Below are 22,633 nucleotides of genomic sequence, written 5' to 3'. Positions count from 1 at the left end.
CCTAAACAAGGTACAACCCTAACTATACCAGAGACACACAGAATAAAACCCTGCTCGGCTGAGCTCTACCTAAACAAGGTACAACCCTAACTATACCAGAGACACACAGAATAAAACCCTGCTCGGCTGAGCTCTACCTAAACAAGGTACAACCCTAACTATACCAGAGACACACAGAATAAAACCCTGCTCGGCTGAGCTCTACCTAAACAAGGTACAACCCTAACTATACTAGAGACACACAAAATAAAACCCTGCTCGGCTGAGCTCTACCTAAACAAGGTACAACCCTAACTATACTAGAGACACACAAAATAAAACCCTGCTCGGCTGAGCTCTATCTAAACAAGGTACAACCTTAACTATACCAGAGACACACAGAATAAAACCCTGCTCGGCTGAGCTCTACCTAAACAAGAATTGACCCTAACTATACTAGAGACACACAAAATAAAACCCTGCACGGCTGAGCTCTACCTAGACAAGGTACAACCCTAACTATACCAGAGACGACACACAGAATAAAACCCTGCTCGGCTGAGCTCTACCTAAACAAGGTACAACCCTAACTATACCAGAGACACACAGAATAAAACCCTGCTCGGCTGAGCTCTACCTAGACAAGGTACAACCCTAACTATACCAGAGACACACAGAATAAAACCCTGCTCGGCTGAGCTCTACCTAAACAAGGTACAACCCTAACTATACTAGAGACACACAAAATAAAACCCTGCTCGGCTGAGCTCTACCTAAACAAGGTACAACCCTAACTATACTAGAGACACACAAAATAAAACCCTGCTCGGCTGAGCTCTATCTAAACAAGGTACAACCCTAACTATACCAGAGACACACAGAATAAAACCCTGCTCGGCTGAGCTCTATCTAAACAAGGTACAACCCTAACTATACCAGAGACACACAGAATAAAACCCTGCTCGGCTGAGCTCTACCTAAACAAGAATTGACCCTAACTATACTAGAGACACACAAAATAAAACCCTGCACGGCTGAGCTCTACCTAGACAAGGTACAACCCTAACTATACCAGAGACACACAGAATAAAACCCTGCTCGGCTGAGCTCTATCTAAACAAGGTACAACCTTAACTATACCAGAGACACACAGAATAAAACCCTGCTCGGCTGAGCTCTACCTAAACAAGAATTGACCCTAACTATACTAGAGACACACAAAATAAAACCCTGCATGGCTGAGCTCTACCTAGACAAGGTACAACCCTAACTATACCAGAGACACACAGAATAAAACCCTGCTCGGCTGAGCTCTACCTAAACAAGGTACAACCCTAACTATACCAGAGACACACAGAATAAAACCCTGCTCGGCTGAGCTCTACCTAGACAAGGTACAACCCTAACTATACCAGAGACACACAGAATAAAACCCTGCTCGGCTGAGCTCTACCTAAACAAGGTACAACCCTAACTATACCAGAGACACACAGAATAAAACCCTGCTCGGCTGAGCTCTACCTAGACAAGGTACAACCCTAACTATACCAGAGACACACAGAATAAAACCCTGCTCGGCTGAGCTCTACCTAAACAAGGTACAACCCTAACTATACTAGAGACACACAAAATAAAACCCTGCTCGGCTGAGCTCTACCTAAACAAGAATTGACCCTAACTATACTAGAGACACACAAAATAAAACCCTGCACGGCTGAGCTCTACCTAGACAAGGTACAACCCTAACTATACCAGAGACACACAGAATAAAACCCTGCTCGGCTGAGCTCTACCTAAACAAGGTACAACCCTAACTATACCAGAGACACACAGAATAAAACCCTGCTCGGCTGAGCTCTACCTAGACAAGGTACAACCCTAACTATACCAGAGACACACAGAATAAAACCCTGCTCGGCTGAGCTCTACCTAAACAAGGTACAACCCTAACTATACCAGAAACACACAGAATAAAACCCTGCTCGGCTGAGCTCTACCTAAACAAGAATTGACCCTAACTATACTAGAGACACACAGAATAAAACCCTGCACGGCTGAGCTCTACCTAGACAAGGTACAACCCTTACTATACTAGAGACACATAGGGGGAGATTTATCAAAAACTGTGCAGAGGAAGAGTGGTGCAGTTGCCCATAGCAACCAATCAGATATCTTCTTTCATTTTCCACAGGCCTCTAAAGAGGCCTGTGGAAAATGAAAGAAGCAATCTGATTGGTTGCTATGGGCAACTGCACCACTCTTCCTCTGCAAAGGTTTTGAGAAATCTCCCCAATAAAGTGCATGAAACAAACAGAAGACCACGGCCACTTACAACATGGTTCTTAGCATTCCAGGAGCCGCACACAGGCCTACAGACCCAGGTTTATAGAGCCGCCACTCACTGGTACATGGGAGCGACCTCCCCCCCCCCCCATCACTCACTCCAGGAAAAACCGACCCGGATCCGCTATGCTACAATACAATGTGTCAGTAACATAGTATCACTGACGCATAACACTGTCGGGTTTTCCTTCACCGAACCCAGAGCGGTGACACGTATCTGTCCACAAACTGCCTAAAGCAGCATAGGAGAGCATCCTAGGAGAGATAAACATTCCCTCAATTACTCCGCCTGTCACTGTCTCACAATATGTAATATATATATATATTATGCGGTTATTGATCTATACATAAATATTTCGGATCTTGATGTGCAAGTATAGTTCAAATTGTTTATTTCGGTAAATATGTACCTCCAAATTAATATGAATATCGGTAGTATTGATAAACTAGTTTTTAGACCATTCGAGATTGAAATTTAAATGTTACTCAAAATTTGAAATTTAAAGCCGCATTGCCTGCATCCTTGTGTGAACTCTCTCCGAACGATCAAATGTGATCATGATTCCCAATGCCATGTTTTGTAACCAACTGTTTTTAATTAAGATTCATGTGGTCATGTGACCAAACTCATGTGTATTTTAACCCGCATTATTGAGTGTATGTCTATCTACGACTAAGCACCTGAGTGTGCGAAACGCGTCAGATTGTGTCCTGCCTAAGCGTGTGAATAAAGCCATTGACAAGTTTTATCTGCATCTTCCCGAGTGCCGGACGTTTTCTTTCCTGTGTGATTTCTACTAAGCCGGGAGCGGTACCGGTGTCCGTAGCACGAGACAGTGCAGCAAACGCGAGAGTGGTGAGCAGCCTGACCTTATCTGCATATATATAATTATATATATATTGTCGTGGCCGTAAATGTTGAAATTTTGTTCTAGAAAATGAAGTATTTCTCACAGAAAAGGATTTCAGTAACACACGTTTTGCTATACACATGTTTATTCCCTTTGTGTGTATTGGAAATAAACAAAAAAAGGGAGGAAAAAAGAAAATTGGACATAATGTCACCAAACTCCAAAAATGGGCTGGACAAAATTATTGGCACCCTTAACTTAATATTTGGGTGCAGACCCTTTGGAAAAAAATAACTGAAATCAGTGTCTTCCTATAACCATCAATAAGCTTCTTACACCTCTCAGCCGGAATATTGGACCCCTCTTCCTATAACCATCAATAATGATGTCTTGTACACATTCAAGGCCCCCAGTGCCAGAGGCAGCAACACAACCCAAACATCATTGAACCTCCATTTCACTGTAGGTACTGTGCTCTTTTCTTTGCAGGCCTCATTCCGTTTTCGGTAAACAGTAGAATGATGTGCTTTACCAAAAAGCTCTATCTTTGTCTCATCTGTCCACAAGACGTTTTCCCAGAAGGATTTTGAATTATACAAGTTCATTTTGGCAAAATGTAGTCTTACTTTTTAATGGGGTCCTCCTGGGTCTCCTCCATAGTGGGGTCCTCCTGGGTCTCCTCCATAGCTTTTCATTTCATTTAAATGTGGACGGATAGTTCGCGCTGACACTGATGCTCCCTGAGCCTGCAGGACAGCTTGAATATCTTTGGAACTTGTTTGAGGATGCTTATCCACCATCCGGACTATCCTGCGTTGAAACCTTTCATAAATTTTTCTCTTCAGTCCACGCCCAGAGAGATTATCTACAGTGACGGGGGTTGTAAACTTCTTGATAATGTTGCTCACTGTGGACAAAGGCAAATCTAGATCTCTGGAGATGGACTTGTAACCTCGAGATTGTTGATATTTTTTGACAAATTTTGGTTCTCAAGTCCTCAGACAGTTCTCTTCTTCTCTTTCTGTTGTCCAGGGGTGCCAGAGACACACAATGCAAAGACTAAGTGAACTTCTCTCCTTTTTATCTGCTTTCAGGTGTGATTTTTATATTGCCCACACCTGTTACTTGCCCCGGGTGAGTATAAAGGAACATCACATGCTGGAAACAATCTTATTTTTCCACAATTTTGAAAGGGTGCCAATAATTTTGTCCAGCCCATTATTGGAGTTTGGTGACATTATGTCCAATTTGCTTTTTTTCCTCCTCCCCCTCCCCCCCCCCCAATACTCTCAAAGGGAATAAACATGTGTTACTGCAATCCTTTTCTGTGAGAAATACTTCATTTTCTTGAAACATTTCAGGAGTGCCAACATTTGCGGCCATGACTGTGTATATATATATTACAAGGTTTAATCATTCTCAAATAAAAGAATCTAGAATATAAAAAAAAATTATTACATAAGAAATCAAATAAACATATTTGGTATTGCCACGTGCATGAATTAAGATATAGACTAATAAATTAAGATTGACTAATATTGATCCTGTACAGTGAATGGTATAAACATATCAGAAAATGTTTTAATAAAAAGCGATCAAAACGTCCTATCGACACCAAAATGAATACATATTAATATAAACTACAGATAACAGTTTACCTGTACAATTCCGCCGCTGAAATTGTTCCGTGAAAAGAAAGAACATGTACATTCTTTGCGCGGAAGTCGAATGGTGACGGCGCAGTGCCACGTGGTCCTACCGCCGAAGTATTGCGGCGGCCGCCGCCAGAATGGAGTCTCCGCTCGGGGAATTCTGCGAGCGGAGATTCCGTTCATAATCCATAGTGTGAACATATCTTAAGCCTGAAATGGCTGGTGACAAATTAATGGAACAAACACATTCAATAACATTGTATGCAATGAGCTCCCCCTAGTGGTGGCTTCAGAAAGGCACATGAACATGAGAAGACTCTGTCCCAATCTACATGGCAAAGTTAAAAAAAAATATATATATATGCTAATAATAATAATATGCTACCAAATATTTTTTTTTTTAAAGTCACTTTCAAGCCTGAAATGGATGATGACAGGGAACACTCTGCTGAATTCATTTACTGATCCTCTCCTTAGTGGCTGATAACAGAAAGCAATAGATTGTAATTACCCGTCCATAAGTCAGCCTCACAGTACTGCTGTTACCTGGGCACACGGCTGAGTTGTTGCAGGGTTTATGCTCCTTCAGGGGTCCGCTGCAATGTGTGCTGTACGAGGACGAGACGCAGAATCTGGTTCTCGACTTCATTCCTTCCCCACAGGTGGCGGAACACACGCTCCAGGGCGACCACTCCTCAGCCGCTGGGTCCCCTGCAATGTACACAATGGTTATAAAAGCTTTATATGTAATTATAATAATAACAACAATTGCAGAGCTGTATTCAGAATTCGGCTGGTTGCTGCTGAGCATTTATTAACCCATTAAAGGGGTACTCCGTACCTAGACATCTTATCCCCTATCCGAAGGATCCCCGTGATGTCCCTGCTGCTCCCAGGATCCGTTTAGAACGTCAGGTGCAGCGCTGGAGGTTTGAGAAGTCACGGCCACGCCCCCTCAATGCAAGTCTATGGGAGGGGGCGTGGCGGACATCACGCCCCCTCCCATAGACTTGCAATGAGTGGGCGTGTCCATGACTTAACGAGGGGGCGTTGCCATGACGTCATAAGCCTCCGGAGCCGCATGGTCAGTCATCCTGCACGTAGGGAAGTTCACTCTGTACACCGGATGCCTGGGGTGCCGCAACTGAGATCGCTTCCTTTGGATAGGGGATAAGATGTCTAAGAGCGGAGTACCCCTTTAACCCCTTAAGGACTCAGCCCATTTTGGCCTTAAGGACTAAGACAATTTAATTTTTACGTTTTCATTTTTTCCTCCTCGCCTTCTAAAAATCATAACTCTTTTATATTTTCATCCACAGACTAGTATGAGGGCTTGTTTTTTGCGCGACCAGTTGTCCTTTGTAATGACATCACTCATTATATCATAAAATGTATGGCGCAACCAAAAAACACTATTTTTGTGGGGAAATTAAAACGAAAAACGCAATTTTGCTAATTTTGGAAGGTTTTGTTTTCACGCCGTACAATTTATGGTAAAAATGACATGTGTTCTTTATTCTGATGGTCAATACGATTAAAATGATACCCATTATTATATACTTTTATATTATTGTTGCGCTTAAAAAAAAAATCAAAAACTTTTTAACCAAATTTGTACATTTATAATCCCTTTATTTTGATGACCTCTAACTTTTTTATTTTTTCGTATAAGCGGCAATATGGGGGCTCATTTTTTGCGCCATGATCTGTACTTTTTTTTGATACCACATTTGCATATAAACAACTTTTAATACATTTTTTATAATTTTTTTTTTAATAAAATGTATTAAAAAAGTTCACCGTACGGGATCATTAACATTTTATTTTAATAGTTCGGACATTTACGCACGCGGCGATACCAAATATGTCTATATAAAAAATGTTTTTTACGCTTTTTGGGGGTAAAATAGGAAAAAACGGACGTTTTACTTTTTTATTGGGGGAGGGGATTTTTCACTTTTTTTTTTATTTTACTTTTAAATTTTTTTACATTTTTTTTTACACTTGAATAGTCCCCATAGGGGACTATTCATAGCAATACCATGATTGCTAATACTGATCTGTTCTATGTATAGGACATAGGACAGATCAGTGTTATCGGCTATCTTCTGCTCTGGTCTGCTCGATCACAGACCAGAGCAGGAGACGCCGGGAGCCGCACGGAGGAAGGAGAGGGGACCTCCGTGCGGCGTTATGAATGATCGGATCCCCGCAGCAGCGCTGCGGGCGATCCGATTGTTCATTTAAATGGCGAACTGCCGCAGATGCCGGGATCTGTATTGATCCCGGCACCTGAGGGGTTAATGGCGGACGCCCGCGAGATCGCGGGCGTCGGCCATTGCCGGCGGGTCCCCGGCTGCGATCAGCAGCCGGGATCAGCCGCGCATGACACGGGCATCGCTCCGATGCCCGCGGTTATGCTTAGGACGTAAATGTACATCCTGGTGCGTTAAGTACCACCTCACCAGGACGTACATTTACGTCCTGCGTCCTTAAGGGGTTAAGGACACAGGTTTTTTTTTTTCATTTTTTGCACTTTCGTCTTTCTATCTCATATCTATCTATCTATCCCTCTCATATCTATCTATCTATCTCATATTTATATCATATCTATCTATCTCATATCTATCTATCTCATATCTCTCTCATATCTATCTATCTATCTCATATCTATCTATCTCATATTTATCTCCTATCTATCCATCTATCTATCTATCTCATATCTATCCATCTCATATCATATCTATCTCATATCTATCTATCGCATATCTATCTATCTATCTCCTATCTCATTTAATATCTTTCTTTCTATCTATCTATCTATCTATCTATCTATCTATCTCTCTATCTATCTCATATCTTTCTCTCTATCTCATATCTATCTATCTATCTATCTATCTATCTATCATCTATGTACCTATCTATCTATCTATCCCTCTCATATCTCTCTATCTCATATCTATCTATCTATCTATCTATCTATCTCATATCTAGCTATCTATCTATCTCATATCTATCTATCTATCACATATCTATCTATCTCATATCTATCTATCTATCTATCTATCTATCATCTCATATCTATCTCAAATCTATCTATCTTATATCTATCTATCTATCTATCTCATATCTATCTATCTCATATCTATCTATCTATCTATCTATCTCATATCTATCTATCTATCTATCTCATATCTATCTATCTATCTATCTATCTATCTATCTCATATCTATCTCTCTCATATCTATCTATCTCATATCTATCTATCTATCTATCTATCTATCTATCATCTCATATCTATCTATCTCAAATCTATCTATCTTATATCTATCTATCTCATATCTATCATCTCATATCTATCTATCTCAAATCTATCTATCTTATATCTATCTATCTCATATCTCTCATATCTATCTCATATTTATCTCCTATCTATCCATCTATCCATCTCATATCTATCTATCTATCTATCTATCTATCTATCTCATATCTATCTATCTCATATCTATCTATCTCATATCTATCTATCGATCTATCTATCTATCTATCTATCTATCTATCATCTATCTATCTATCTATCTAGACAAAGAATAAGTCAGCCAGCACTTTAGTTGATACCAAACTATTATATGGACCTGGCCTACAGGTGCACGCTACTAGGCTAAATATACAGCAACAGAAGAATACAGCAGCACACTGCCAGCACAAGGATATAGGTGCAACATGAACATGCAGATAAAACATGGAGACTATACAGCTATGGTGTAATACATGCAAATGTGAAACTATGAAATAGTGAGGCACTTAGCTCGCAAATTTGTCTCCGCCGGCGGTCAAATAGCTTGGACCGTCCCACCGCGATAAGGTGGCCTCATTGGGACGGACCCTACACTGTGAATATGCCTCTGTGTGAACAGTTCAGTAAGCATGGCAGGGTCTGGAACATCCAAGACACCTTATATACACACCTGATAGAGGTAGGTGGGGTGCACCTGTCTGTATTGCACATACGGGGGAGTGGCTACCTCCATGTTGGCCTTGCACCCCACCCACCTCTATCAGGTGTATATAAGGTGTCTTGGATGTTCCAGATCCTGCCATGCTTACTGAACTGTTCACACAGAGGCATATTCACAGTGTAGGGTCCGTCCCAATGAGGCCACCTTATCGCGGTGGGACGGTCCAAGCCATTTGACCGCCGGCGGAGACAAGTTTGCGAGCTAAGTGCCTCACTATTTCATAGTTTCACATTTGCATCTATTACACCATAGCTGTATAGTCTCCATGTTTTATCTGCATGTTCATGTTTCACCTATATCCTTGTGCTGGCAGTGTGCTGCTGCATTCTTCTGTTGCTGTATATCTATCTATCTATCTATCTCTCCATCTCATATCATTTCTTTCTCATATCTATCTATCTCATATCTATCCATCTATCTAACTCCTATCTCATTTAATATCTTTCTATCTATCTATCTATCTATCTATCTATTTCATAACTTTCTATCTATCTCATATCTATCTATCTATCTCATCTCTATCTACCTCATATCTATCTATCATCTATCTATCTATCTATCTATCTATCTATCTAATGTCTATCTATCTCAAATCTATCTATCTATCTATCCATCCATCCATCCCCATAGACACCCACAGTCCCGGTCTCATAAATTTTGGTCCCGACTCTCTGTAGACGTTCTGGCCTTTTAAGATTTACCAAGTCCCACATGAGATGGAGCGGCAGCGCTGCACCTAGTAACTCATCCTGAGTGCGGAGATGTCTTGCCGGTCAGCGTTCTGCTGGCGCAGCTGTTTCGGGGCTGCTCGGAGAAGTAATTGTCTCCTGTTTCTAGCTCACAGCTGTGCGCTCTACAGTGAAATATTGGCCGTGGTTAGGTGCCCACTGGGAAGGCAAATAAAGATTTCCTGAAAAAAGGCCAATCTGCAGGTGTCGGCCGCTCTCCAAAATATAGAAATAACCTGGAGGCACAGAATATTGTGAGGATCTAATGTCAGGGGTGCAGTTCTCTCCCCTGTGGTCCTGGGGGTGCAGTGCGGCCTCTCCTCTGTGGTCCTGTAGGTGCTGTGCGGCCTCTCCCCTGTGGTCCTGGGGGTGCTGTGCGGCCTCTCCCCTGTGGTCCTGGGGGTGCTGTGCGGCCCTCTCCCCTGTGGTCCTGGGGGTGCTGTGCGGCCTCTCCCCTGTGGTCCTGGGGGCGCTGTGCGGCCTCTCCCCTGTGGTCCTGTAGGTGCTGTGCGGCCTCTCCCCTGTGGTCCTGGGGGTGCTGTGCGGCCTCTCCCCTGTGGTCCTGGGGGTGCTGTGCGGCCCTCTCCCCTGTGGTCCTGGGGGTGCTGTGCGGCCCTCTCCCCTGTGGTCCTGGGGGTGCTGTGCGGCCCTCTCCGCTGTGGTCCTGGGGGTGCTGTGCGGCCCTCTCCCTGTGGTCCTAAGGGTGCTGTGCGGCTTCTCCCCTGTGGTCCTAGGGGTGCTGTGCGGCCTCTCCCCTGTGGTCCTGGGGGTGCTGTGCGGCCTCTCCCCTGTGGTCCTGGAGTGCTGTGCGGCCTCTCCCCTGTGGTCCTGGGGGTGCTGTGCGGTCTCTCCCCTGTGGTCCTAGGGGTGCTGTGCGGCCTCTCCCCTGTGGTCCTGGGGGTGCTGTGCGGCCTCTCCCCTGTGGTCCTGGAGTGCTGTGCGGCCTCTCCCCTGTGGTCCTGGGGGTGCTGTGTGGTCTCTCCCCTGTGGTCCTGGGGGTGCTGTGTGGCCTCTCCCCTGTGGTCCTGGGGGTGCTGTGCGGCCTCTCCCCTGTGGTCCTGGGGGTACTGTGCGGCCTCTCCCCTCTGGTCCTGTGGGAGCTGTGCGGCCTCTCCCCTGTGGTCCTGGGGGTGCTGTGCGGCCTCTCCCCTGTGGTCCTGGGGGTGCTGCACGGCCTCTCCCCTCTGGTCCTGGGGGTGCTGTGCGGCCTCTCCCCTGTGGTCCTGGGGGTGCTGTGCGGCCTCTCCCCTTTTGTCCTGGAGGTGCTGTGCGGCCCTCTCCCCTGTGGTCCTGGGGGTGCTGTGCGACCTCTCCCCTGTGGTCCTGGGGGTGCTGTGCGACCTCTCCCCTGTGGTCCTGGGGGTGCTGTGCGGCATCTCCCCTGTGGTCCTGGAGGTGCTGTGCGACATCTCCCCTGTGTTCCTGGAGGTGCTGTGCGGCCTCTCCCATGTGGTCCTGGGGGTGCTGTGCGGCCTCTCCCCTGTGGTCCTAGGGGTGTTGTGCGGCCTCTCCCCTGTGGTCCTGGAGGTGCTGTGCGTCCTCTCCCCTGTGGTCCTGTAGGTGCTGTGCGGCCTCTCCCCTTTGGTCCTGGGGGTGCTGTGCGGCCTCTCCCCTGTGGTCCTGGGGGTGCTGTGCGGCCTCTCCCCTGTGGTCCTGGGGGTGCTGTGCGGCCTCTCCCCTGTGGTCCTGGAGGTGCTGTGCGGCCTCTCCCCTGTGGTCCTGGAGGTGCTGTGCGGCCTCTCCCCTGTGGTCCTGGAGGTGCTGTGCGGCCTCTCCCCTGTGGTCCTGTAGGTGCTGTGCGGCCTCTCCCCTGTGGTCCTGTAGGTGCTGTGCGGCCTCTCCCCTGTGGTCCTGTAGGTGCTGTGCGGCCTCTCCCCTGTGGTCCTGTAGGTGCTGTGCGGCCTCTCCCCTTTGGTCCTGGGGGTGCTGTGCGGCCTCTCCCCTGTGGTCCTGGGGGTGCTGTGCGGCCTCTCCCCTGTGGTCCTGTAGGTGCTGTGCGGCCTCTCCCCTGTGGTCCTGTAGGTGCTGTGCGGCCTCTCCCCTTTGGTCCTGGGGGTGCTGTGCGGCCTCTCCCCTGTGGTCCTGGGGGTGCTGTGCGGCCTCTCCCCTGTGGTCCTGGGGGTGCTGTGCGGCCTCTCCCCTGTGGTCCTGGAGGTGCTGTGCGGCCTCTCCCCTGTGGTCCTGGAGGTGCTGTGCGTCCTCTCCCCTGTGGTCCTGTAGGTGCTGTGCGGCCTCTCCCCTTTGGTCCTGGGGGTGCTGTGCGGCCTCTCCCCTGTGGTCCTGGGGGTGCTGTGCGGCCTCTCCCCTGTGGTCCTGGGGGTGCTGTGCGGCCTCTCCCCTGTGGTCCTGGAGGTGCTGTGCGGCCTCTCCCCTGTGGTCCTGGAGGTGCTGTGCGGCCTCTCCCCTGTGGTCCTGGAGGTGCTGTGCGGCCTCTCCCCTGTGGTCCTGTAGGTGCTGTGCGGCCTCTCCCCTGTGGTCCTGTAGGTGCTGTGCGGCCTCTCCCCTGTGGTCCTGTAGGTGCTGTGCGGCCTCTCCCCTGTGGTCCTGTAGGTGCTGTGCGGCCTCTCCCCTTTGGTCCTGGGGGTGCTGTGCGGCCTCTCCCCTGTGGTCCTGGGGGTGCTGTGCGGCCTCTCCCCTGTGGTCCTGTAGGTGCTGTGCGGCCTCTCCCCTGTGGTCCTGTAGATGCTGTGCGGCCTCTCCCCTGTGGTCCTGTAGGTGCTGTGCGGCCTCTCCCCTTTGGTCCTGGGGGTGCTGTGCGGCCTCTCCCCTGTGGTCCTGGGGGTGCTGTGCGGCCTCTCCCCTGTGGTCCTGGGGGTGCTGTGCGGCCTCTCCCCTGTGGTCCTGTAGGTGCTGTGCGGCCTCTCCCCTGTGGTCCTGGCCACCCTCACAGGAATCTTCTGCATAGTTGTCCAGAGGAAAAGTTGCTTAGTTGGCCATAGCAACCAATCAGATCACTTCTTAAATTTTTTGAAATGGCCTCTGAAAAATGAAAGCAGCGATCTGATTGGTTGCTATGGGCAACTCAGCACCTTTTCCTCTGGACAGGTTTTGATAAATCTCCCCCCATTATTCTAGAAGGAATTTGGCGCCTGTGATAGTAGTTTGTACGGCTCTGTGCACGATCTTAGATCAGCAGCCATAATGGATCTTCGGGATCCGAGCGCCATTATGAAATCCAGCGAGCGCTATATCTAATGTGTCTGTGGGGAAAGAAGTTGTGCTGCACTTCAGTAGTATTACATCAGTACTGTATGGCGATAATACACTAAAATGGGGATTGATTTATAAGTATATTGATACTACCGTATAATAGTATTAGGTGTATTATTGGCTTTATATGGCACTATTTTAGTGTTTATCACTATCATCACTATATGGCACTTTAATACTGGCACTGTTATAGGCATTAGGTATATTATTTGTACAGTATAATATATGGCGCTATTATACATATTACCGTAAGACACTACTGTATTGATTCCAGCGGACACTATATTATTGCTAATGTCTGGCACTATTATTTATGGCATTAATTTAATAAAAATATAATATAATATTTATGTAGGCACCATTATAGGGATTACTGTATATACTGGAGTATGAGCCGAGTTATTCAGCGCAATTTTTCGTGCATGCTGGGAGTTGTAGTTTTGCAACATCTGGAGGTCCGCAGGTTGAAGATCACTGACATTGAAGGGATTGACAGGCGGTGATGATGAAGGGGGGGGGGATTATGATGAGGGTGATGATGACAGGGTGATGATGACGGGGGTGAAAATGACAGGGTGATGATGACGGGGTGATGATGATAGGGTGTTAATGACAGGGTGATGATGACGGGGGTGATGATGACGGGGGTGATGATGACGGGGTGATGATGACGGGGTGATGATGAGGGGGTGATGATGAGGGGGTGATGATGAGGGGGTGATGATGAGGGGGTGATGATGACAGGGTGATGATGACAGGGTGATGATGACAGGGTGATGATGACGGGGTGATAATGACGGGGTAATGATGATGGGGTGATAATGGCGGGGGTTGATGATGACAGGGTGATAATGACAGGGTGATGATGACAGGGTGATGATGACAGGGTGATAATGACAGGGTGATAATGACAGGGTGATGATGACGGGGTGATGATGATGGGGTGATAATGACAGGGTGATGATGACAGGGTGATGATGACAGGGTGATGATGACAGGGTGATGATGACAGGGTGATGATGGCGGGGTGATAATGACAGGGTGATGATGAGGGGGTGATGATGACAGGGGTGATAATGGCGGGGTGATGATGACGGGGGGTGATGATGACGGGGGTGATGATGACGGGGGTGATGATGACAGGGTGATGATGAGGGGGTGATGATGAGGGGGTGATGATGAGGGGGTGATGATGACAGGGTGATGATGAGGGGGTGATGATGAGGGGATGATGATGACAGGATGATGATGACGGGGTGATGATGAGGGGGTGATGATGAGGGGGTGATGATGAGGGGGTGATGATGACAGGGTGATGATGAGGGGGTGATGATGAGGGGATGATGATGACAGGGTGATGATGACAGGGTGATGATGACAGGGTGATGATGAGGGGATGATGATGACAGGGTGATGATGACAGGGGTGATAATGGCGGGGTGATGATGACGGGGGGTGATGATGACGGGGGTGATGATGACGGGGGTGATGATGACAGGGTGATGATGAGGGGGTGATGATGAGGGGGTGATGATGAGGGGGTGATGATGAGGGGGTGATGATGAGGGGGTGATGATGAGGGGATGATGATGGCAGGATGATGATGACGGGGTGATGATGAGGGGGTGATGATGAGGGGGTGATGATGACAGGGTGATGATGAGGGGGTGATGATGAGGGGATGATGATGACAGGATGATGATGACGGGGTGTTAATGACAAGGTGATGATGAGGGGGTGATGATGAGGGGGTGATGATGAGGGGGTGATGATGACAGGGTGATGATGAGGGGGTGATGATGAGGGGATGATGATGACAGGGTGATGATGACAGGGTGATGATGACAGGGTGATGATGAGGGGATGATGATGACAGGGTGATGATGACAGGGTGATGATGACAGGGTGATGATGACAGGGTGATGATGATGAGGGTGATGATGAGGGGGTGATGATGAGGGGGTGATGATGACAGGGGTGATAATGGCAGGGTGATAATGGCGGGGGGTGATGATGACGGGGTGATAATGACAGGGTGATGATGATGAGGGTGTTAAGGACGGGGGTCTGGATGATGACAGGGGGGGGATGATGTATTTCCCACCCTAGGCTTATAATCGAGTTATAATAACTTTTCCTGGGTTTTCGGGGTTAAATTAGGGGCCTCGGCTTATATTCGGGTCGGCTTATACTCGAGTATATACGGTAGGTGTTTTATTGGCATTATATAGGACTAATATACATATAACACTAGAGAATTAATAGTGATATACTGGTATAGATATTATCTATTGAATATTGTTGGCACTATATGGCGCTAATATACATTACACTGCGGCATTAATAGTATGGGGCACTACATTATCACAGCGATCACTTTTTCTAATTGACATAATTATAGGCATTATGTATACTATTGGCACCGTATGACGGTATTATATTTTACACTGCTGCACTATATAATTGCCATTGTTTGTCACCATCGCTGTCTCTCTGCGGTACTTTTATACTGGCACTGTGCTGTATGATGTGTCAGTAGTTTTTTTTGTGATCTTACTTCGTACTTTAGATGTAGATGTCAAACGTGTCTCCAAAATATATCGTAACAGCGACGTCTGGAGAATAACGCCATGGCGGCTCATGATCTGGCCGCGAGTTTCCTGCGAAGTTTAATACTTTATTATATTGGATCTATCATAAAATAACCAAGCGATTCTCCGCTGGAGATGGAAAGCCTCCCGCCGCATCTTACAGGACTATTTCTAGATGTCTGAATCCTGAATTATTGAGCCCGGACTGTGCAGAGTGCGGACATTATGAACATGTTCCCTAAATAGTACAATGTGGATCAGTAACATGGGACGCGGCTATTAATACTGGATGAGCGCGAATACTGGAGATTGGAATGAAAAGAGGAGAGAACATAAAGGAAAGATCCTGATAGAAGGCTCTGTACTCTGTGGTCACTGTTACAGGATGGTTTCTACATTGTAGCAGCTCTATCTGTATACTGCTGCTGCTATCTCTACGGGATAAGGCTATATCGTATTACACCCCTCCCCTCCAAGCTCTATCTGTATACTGCTGCATCTATCTCTATGGGATCAGGATGTATAGTAGTTACACCCCTCCCCTCCAAGCTCAATCTGTATACTGCTGCTGCTATCTCTATGGGATCAGGATATATAGTAGTTATATACCTCCCCTCCCAGCTCTATCTGTATACAGCTGCTGATATCTCTATGGGATCAGGATATATAGTAGTTATACACCTCCCCTCCAGCTCTATCTGTATACTGCTGCTATCTTTATGACATCGGGATATATAGTAGTCATATATCCCTCCCCCCAGCTCTCTCTGTATACTGCTGCTGCTATCTCTATGGGCTCAGGATATAAAGTAGTTATACACCTCCCCTACAGCTCTATCTGTATACTGCTGCTATCTTTATGAGATCAGGAAATATAGTAGTTATATACCCCTCCCCCCAGCTCTTTCTGTATACTACGGCTACTATCTCTATGGGATCAGGATATATAGTAGTTGTACCCCTCCTCTGAGGCTTTTTTTTTACAGAACATTTTTTTGCTCCATATTTAATTTTTTTCCCCAAAAATCACAGACAAAACCACTACAAAAATGTAGATTTTACCATCATTTTGGAAAATTGCAGCAAAAACTGCCAAAATGCACTCAACATGTGCAAACCCAGCCTAAAGATTTTATAAAACACCTTAATTATGAATATAAGTCCAATCACTTTCACTGTATGACAATAGTTTAAAAAAAATGCACTAAATAAAAATGCTTCAAAACTGCACATAAAGTGAACTGACTCCAACCCACATATTAGTATAATTGTTTAATGTCAGCACCAGCAGCCTAATTAGATGACCAGGCTCAGTGATGAGACTCCACACCCTCTTTCTCTCTGTGCAAAGCCAGATGATTCATGGGAAACGTAGGCAACATGAGAAAAGAAATTCAGTAATGGAATTGCAATCAGTATTGGTGAATACCCCATGCCTGCCACATCAGATCAAATAGGTAAGCACAAGGCATACACATGAACTTTAAATTATTCTCCATGCTGCACTATACACGCAAGAGAGAAAAATACATCCCTGGAGTGCTTCTTTAAGGGCAATTTCACACAAATGCACCCGTTATGAACGCCCGTTATAAAAAGAGGGGAAATCAGCAGTTATACGGCCGGTACAAAATCACTAACGGCTGTTAGAAAATCCTATTACAGTCTATAGGATTTTTCTAATAGCCGTTTTAACCCGTTATCGCTCGTTATTTTGTGACGGGCAAATGAACAGGAGAAATAGTGCATGCACTAATTATCCCGTTACTATCGCCCGTCACAAAATAACGGCTGTTATTAAAGGGGTACTCCGGTGAAAACCTTTTTTCTTTTAAATCAAAATAAATCAACTGGTGGCAGAAAGTTAAACTTATTTGTAAATTACTTCTATTAAAAAATCTTAATCCTTCCAGTACTTATTAGCTGCTGAATGCTACAGAGGAAATTCCTTTCTTTTTGGAACACTGATGACATCACGACCACAGTGCTCTCTGCTGACATCTCTGTCCATTTTAGCAACCGTGCATAGCAGATGTATGCTAAGGGCAGCATGGTGGCTCAGAGGTTAGCACTACTGCCTTGCAGTGCTGGGGACTTGGGTTCAAATCCCACTAAGGACAACAATAAATAAAGCATTATTATTATAATAATGTCAGCAGAGAGAACTGTGCTCGTGATGTCATCAGAGAGCATTCCAAAAAGAAAAGAATTTCCTCTGTAGTATTCAGCAGCTAATAAGTACTGGAAGGATTAAGATTTTTTAATAGAAGTAATTTACAAATATGTTTACATTTCTGCCACCAGTTGATTTAAAAGAAAAAAGGTTTTCACCAGAGTACCCCTTTAATAACGGGCGATATCGGGTTAAAACGGCTAATAGAAAAATCCCATAGACTATAATAGGATTTTCTAATAGCCGTAAGGGATTTTGTACCGGACGTATAACTGCTGATTTCCCCTCTTTTTATAATGGGCGTTCATAAAGGGCGCATTTTCATAGTGTTAAAGCGCCCTTACTCTAAATCCCCCCTTGCCCCAGCTATACCCCTGACTCACCTATTTGTGGGGCCGGATATCCAAACTGGTACTGGTCATCTGCATCGTCCTTCTTTTTATTGTCAATGGATCTCAGAGACTGGCTCCGGGAATCGTATCGCCCATTGGCTGAAACACAAGACACAATTACTATGAATCTAATGGTCATTGAGATCTATTTGAATATAAAAGGTCATTGAGATCTATTTGAATAATAATAATAATAATAATAATAATAATAAAAATAATAATACAATAATAATTATATATGTATATATATATATATATATATATATCTACATACACATATATATATATATATATATATATTTATATATATATATATATATACAGTATATATCCCCCCCCCCCCCCCCCCCCCGTATCGCCCATTGGCTGAAACACAAGACACAATTACTATGAATCTAATGGTCATCAAGATCTATTTGAATATAAAAGGTCATTGAGATCTATTTGAATAATAATAATAAAAAATAATTATATATATAGTATATATCCCCCCCCCCCCCCACACCCGTATCACCCATTGGCTGAAACACAAGACACAATCGCCATGAATCTAATGGCCCAGCAGCTTGCACCTGCAGGCCAAGTTTTTACAATAGTTTGGATCAATAGTGCTGGCCAATTTATCTGTTGGTTATATATATATATATATATATATATATATATATATATATATATAAAATATTTTTGACAAATACTTTTTGCATCTGTACAGTAAAGTAGACAATGATGATAGACAAAAATGTATATTATCCCCCCCTAATATTGGTTCCATTAGCATTCAGGCAAATTCAGACACCTGTTGTGATACCATTGGCACTACATGGCACAATTATACTTACTTATAACATCCCGAGACAGTATAGCAATAGTAGCCAGTAGCATTGCATTATTGTAAATTGTTATTATCATATTATCGTTGTACAGCATTTTTATATTTGCACTATTAGAAGCATTAGATATAATGGCACTATATGGCACTATTATATTTGTAGCACCCCAAGACAGTATTGCATTAGCAGCAGATAGCATTGCATTATTGTAAATGGTCACTATCATATTGTCATTGTACAGCACTATTACATTTGCACTTGTTGGAAGCATTAGATATATAATTGGCACTATATGGCACTATTATACTTTTAACACCCCACGACGGTTCAGCATTAGTAGCAGGTGGCATTGTACTGTTGTAAATAGTCACTATCATATTATCATTGTACAGCACTATTATATTTGCACTGTTGGAAGCATTAGATATATCAGTGGCACCATATGGCGCTATTTTATGTTACATTATTGCAACCACCTCCTTCAAAGATGGCTCTCAGTCCCCCTCCGGCCAGTTTGTGGCCCAGGAAATGGTCAGGAAGCCAAACAAAGCTGAAATTGTTGATTTGTGCAATTTGCGTAACTCCCATTGACTCTAAAGGGAATTGCCAAAAATGGGGCGCCAACTCTCCTCGCTGAATGGAGAAGTGGGTCGGCACGAGATCCATTTATTGTCCATGGGAGCTACAGGTATACCCGAGCACTGTACTCAGGATAGGGGATACATTTCTTTATTAATATGTGGTACTGGGGCCCCCGCCTATCACTGCTGGGGCCCCCACCTATCCCGAAAATGAAGACATAATTGCCATGGGATAGAATGTGGGGGCATTTTCGGTTTCCCTACCAGTGTGCCTCCAGCTGTTACTAAACTACAACTGCTAGCATGCATCTTAACCCTTCCAGTACTTATCAGCTGCTGTATGCTCCACAGGAAGTTCTTTTCTTTTTGAATCTCCTTTCTATCTGACCACAGTGCTCTCTGCTGACGCCTCTGTCCATGTCAGGAACTGTCCAGAGCAGGATAGGTTTGCTATGGGGATTTTCTCCTTCTCTGGACAGTTCCTAAAATGGACAGAGGTGTCAGCAGAGAGCACTGTGGTCAGACAGAAAGGAAATTCAAAAAGAAAAGAACTTCCTGTGGAGCATACAGCAGCTGATAAGTACTGGAAGGATTATGTTTTTTAAATAGAAGTAATTTACAAATCTGTTTAATTTTCTGGCCCCATTTGATTAAAAAAAAAAAAAAAAGTTTTCCAATGGAGTAACCCTTTAAGTAGCGAATGGTCTGTGGTGGTTAAGAGCTAAATAATATCTGACCAATCAGATCTGACCAATATCTGACCAATCAGATCAATTACATAGAACAAATATACTGATTTCCCTTAAGGCGATCCAGCCGGTAAGGGAGTCTGGGAAAGATTATGCAAAATAGTTTTGTCTTTGCTGCCACCTGTAGGTAGATAGCTTGTATTGCAGCATGATACCCTTTATAAAGCCCCAAATCATGACCCAAGTTATCAGCCAAACCAAAGAAGTCCGCGCTTTCGTGGCTCCATAATGGAACAGACATGGACTTTGGCTGCGTTCACATGGCTGTCTAGACCCGTCCCTTTCTTCTCCTGTCAAAAATAAAAACAGACTTAAAAAAAAAAAACGGACAATAACTGATGCAAATGGATGCTATCTGTTTGTATCCATTTGTATCCATTATTGTTCAGTTAATAAACCCCCAAAACATTTTTTTTTTGGTTCTGAGCATGCTCACAAGTAAAAACGGATCAAAAAACGAATGCAAATGGATGACATTAAAGGGGTATTCCAGGAAAAAAAAAAACTTTTTTTTTTTTAGGTATCAACTGGCTCCAGAAAGTTAAACAGATTTGTAAATTACTTCTATTAAAAAATCTTAATCCTTCCAATAATTATCAGCTGCTGAAGTTGAGTTGTTCTTTTCTGTCTGGAAACAGTGCTCTCTGCTGACAGCTCTGTTTGTCTCAGGAACTGCACAGAGTAGAAGAGGTTTGCTATGGGGATTTGCTTCTACTCTGGACAGTTCCCGAGACAGGTGTCATCAGAGAGCACTGAGACAGAAAAGAACAACTCAACTTCAGCAGCTCATAAGTACTGAAAGGATTAAGATTTTTTTAATAGAAGTAACTTACAAATCTGTTTAACTTTCTGGAGCCAGTTGATATATAAAAAATGTTTTCCCTGGATAACTCCTTTAAAGGCTCATCCATTTTCTATAGATCTCAATGTTAAATTTACTGTATGTGTTTTTTCTTCAATTTTTTTTTGACGGAAGAAAAAATGCTTCCGATATTCGCATAAATATTGGCATGAATATTTATAAATATTCTCATGAATATTTGCCAGACTTTATTAGCTGCTCTGTGTAGAATGGTGCAGAGCAATGATGTCACCGCGGGTCATGAATGTCACCCACAGTGCACGGCGGAGACATATATTACATAGTGATGAGCAGCAGGGGCCATATTGGATTGCGCAATATTTCGCAAATATATGGATGAATATTCTTCCTGTGTTCGAGAAATTCGCATATTCGCTATGTTCGTTCTCTTTTTTTAAATGCGAAAAATCATAATTACATTTGCATACTGCGCATGCGCAATTATATATTTCACCTAAACGAAGGGAGGGATCAGTGTCCGGTCTGGAAGTGACGACATTCGCATAAATATTTGCATGAATTTGCATTAAAATGAATATTCGTTACAAATATATCACTATATTGTAAATATTAGCAAAATCGCTAAGTGCCGATATTTGCGGTAAAGATTCGTATTTCAAATATTTTCACTCAACACTAATAAGGTGTCTCTTCGGTGTGAGCTTTATGTTTTTTTGTTTTTGTTTTTTTTTTGCCAGTGACGCAAAATCAATAAGTAAATCCTGACTTCCTCCTCCACAGGCCGGAGCGCCCCCCGGTGAAATCTGACGGGGTGAAGTAGCTTTATTATTGGAACATGGCAGATGCTGGAAATCAATTTGTTGCTGATGCTCTTTAGCACTAAGACTCCTCGATGCGCGGTAAGACAATGGACCCCGGCATGCGAATGAAAGGCCGGCAGATCGATGACGCTAGAGGCGCGATAGTCTGCAGAATTCTTAACTATTATATGTTTTTCTAATGCAAAGTACTAGAGACAACAATTTCCAAGGGATACAAAATAATATAAACTTTTTTTTTTGCAACACAAATAAAAAGAAATGTATCAAAAAATTTAAAAAAAATAAAATAAAAATTCAGTCTGATTAGTTCTACAGTCCTAGGAATGCCGGGTGATGACTGATGTAAAAAACAAAGCCAGCAGGGTATGTCAGTCATATTGTTCATAATCTTGAATGATGTACAGGACTGGAATTTTGGTGGGGCCACAGTTACTAGTAGAGACCACAGGGGGCAGTATTGGAGAGGTCACAGTTTTTTTTTTTTATTGAAAGCCGAGGTACGTGCTCTCAAATCACCCAAGTGCAAGTAAAAAGTGCAAGTGTTCACACAAAAAAACGTGCACGAGGATGCGGTCTATCGCAAGCCCTTCTCCGAAAGAAGAGAGGCCCCCCAACAAACCAAACCCTTCGCCTCCAGGTCAAAAGGCACCTGTGAGGTTCCAGGTACGATGTCCCCTTTCGACGAAGCTACTCAGGGACCGAAAGTGTTCCCGGCAAACAACTAGGCGTTAACCAGGTTGTCACCAAGGAACCTGTACAGGATGCCACGGGGTATAACAGGGAGGTGAGGAACCTAATGGCCACACACACCTCCCCTAGACCGGCAGGAGGGACACCCAGAAGGGCTACCGCATCCTACCAAATCCTAGTGAACAAACGAACACAAAAAG

The 22,633-nt window shown here is 44.5% G+C and overlaps 1 protein-coding gene and 1 long non-coding RNA gene across 2 annotated transcripts in view; one reads left to right on the top strand and one right to left on the bottom strand.

The window, feature by feature from the left end:
- LOC130274477 (uncharacterized) overlaps nt 1–21,946 on the top strand; it is a 40,054-nt gene extending 18,108 nt beyond the window's left edge. The window contains exon 3 of the long non-coding RNA XR_008844400.1: nt 21,703–21,946. This is a non-coding gene — a long non-coding RNA (uncharacterized LOC130274477). The remainder of the gene's footprint in view (nt 1–21,702) is intronic.
- Nucleotides 1–22,633, bottom strand: part of ADGRB1 (adhesion G protein-coupled receptor B1) — a gene marked incomplete in the record, with an annotated part of 689,450 nt that overhangs the window by 317,331 nt on the left and 349,486 nt on the right. Inside the window, 2 exon segments of the mRNA XM_056522870.1 lie at nt 5,372–5,536; nt 17,931–18,038. Coding sequence (XP_056378845.1) covers nt 5,372–5,536; nt 17,931–18,038 — 273 coding nt within the window.

Source organism: Hyla sarda, chromosome 5 (assembly GCF_029499605.1).
Source record: "Hyla sarda isolate aHylSar1 chromosome 5, aHylSar1.hap1, whole genome shotgun sequence".
In the NCBI taxonomy this organism is placed as follows: Eukaryota; Metazoa; Chordata; class Amphibia; order Anura; family Hylidae; genus Hyla; species Hyla sarda.
This window is presented reverse-complemented; position numbering and strand designations above follow the sequence as displayed.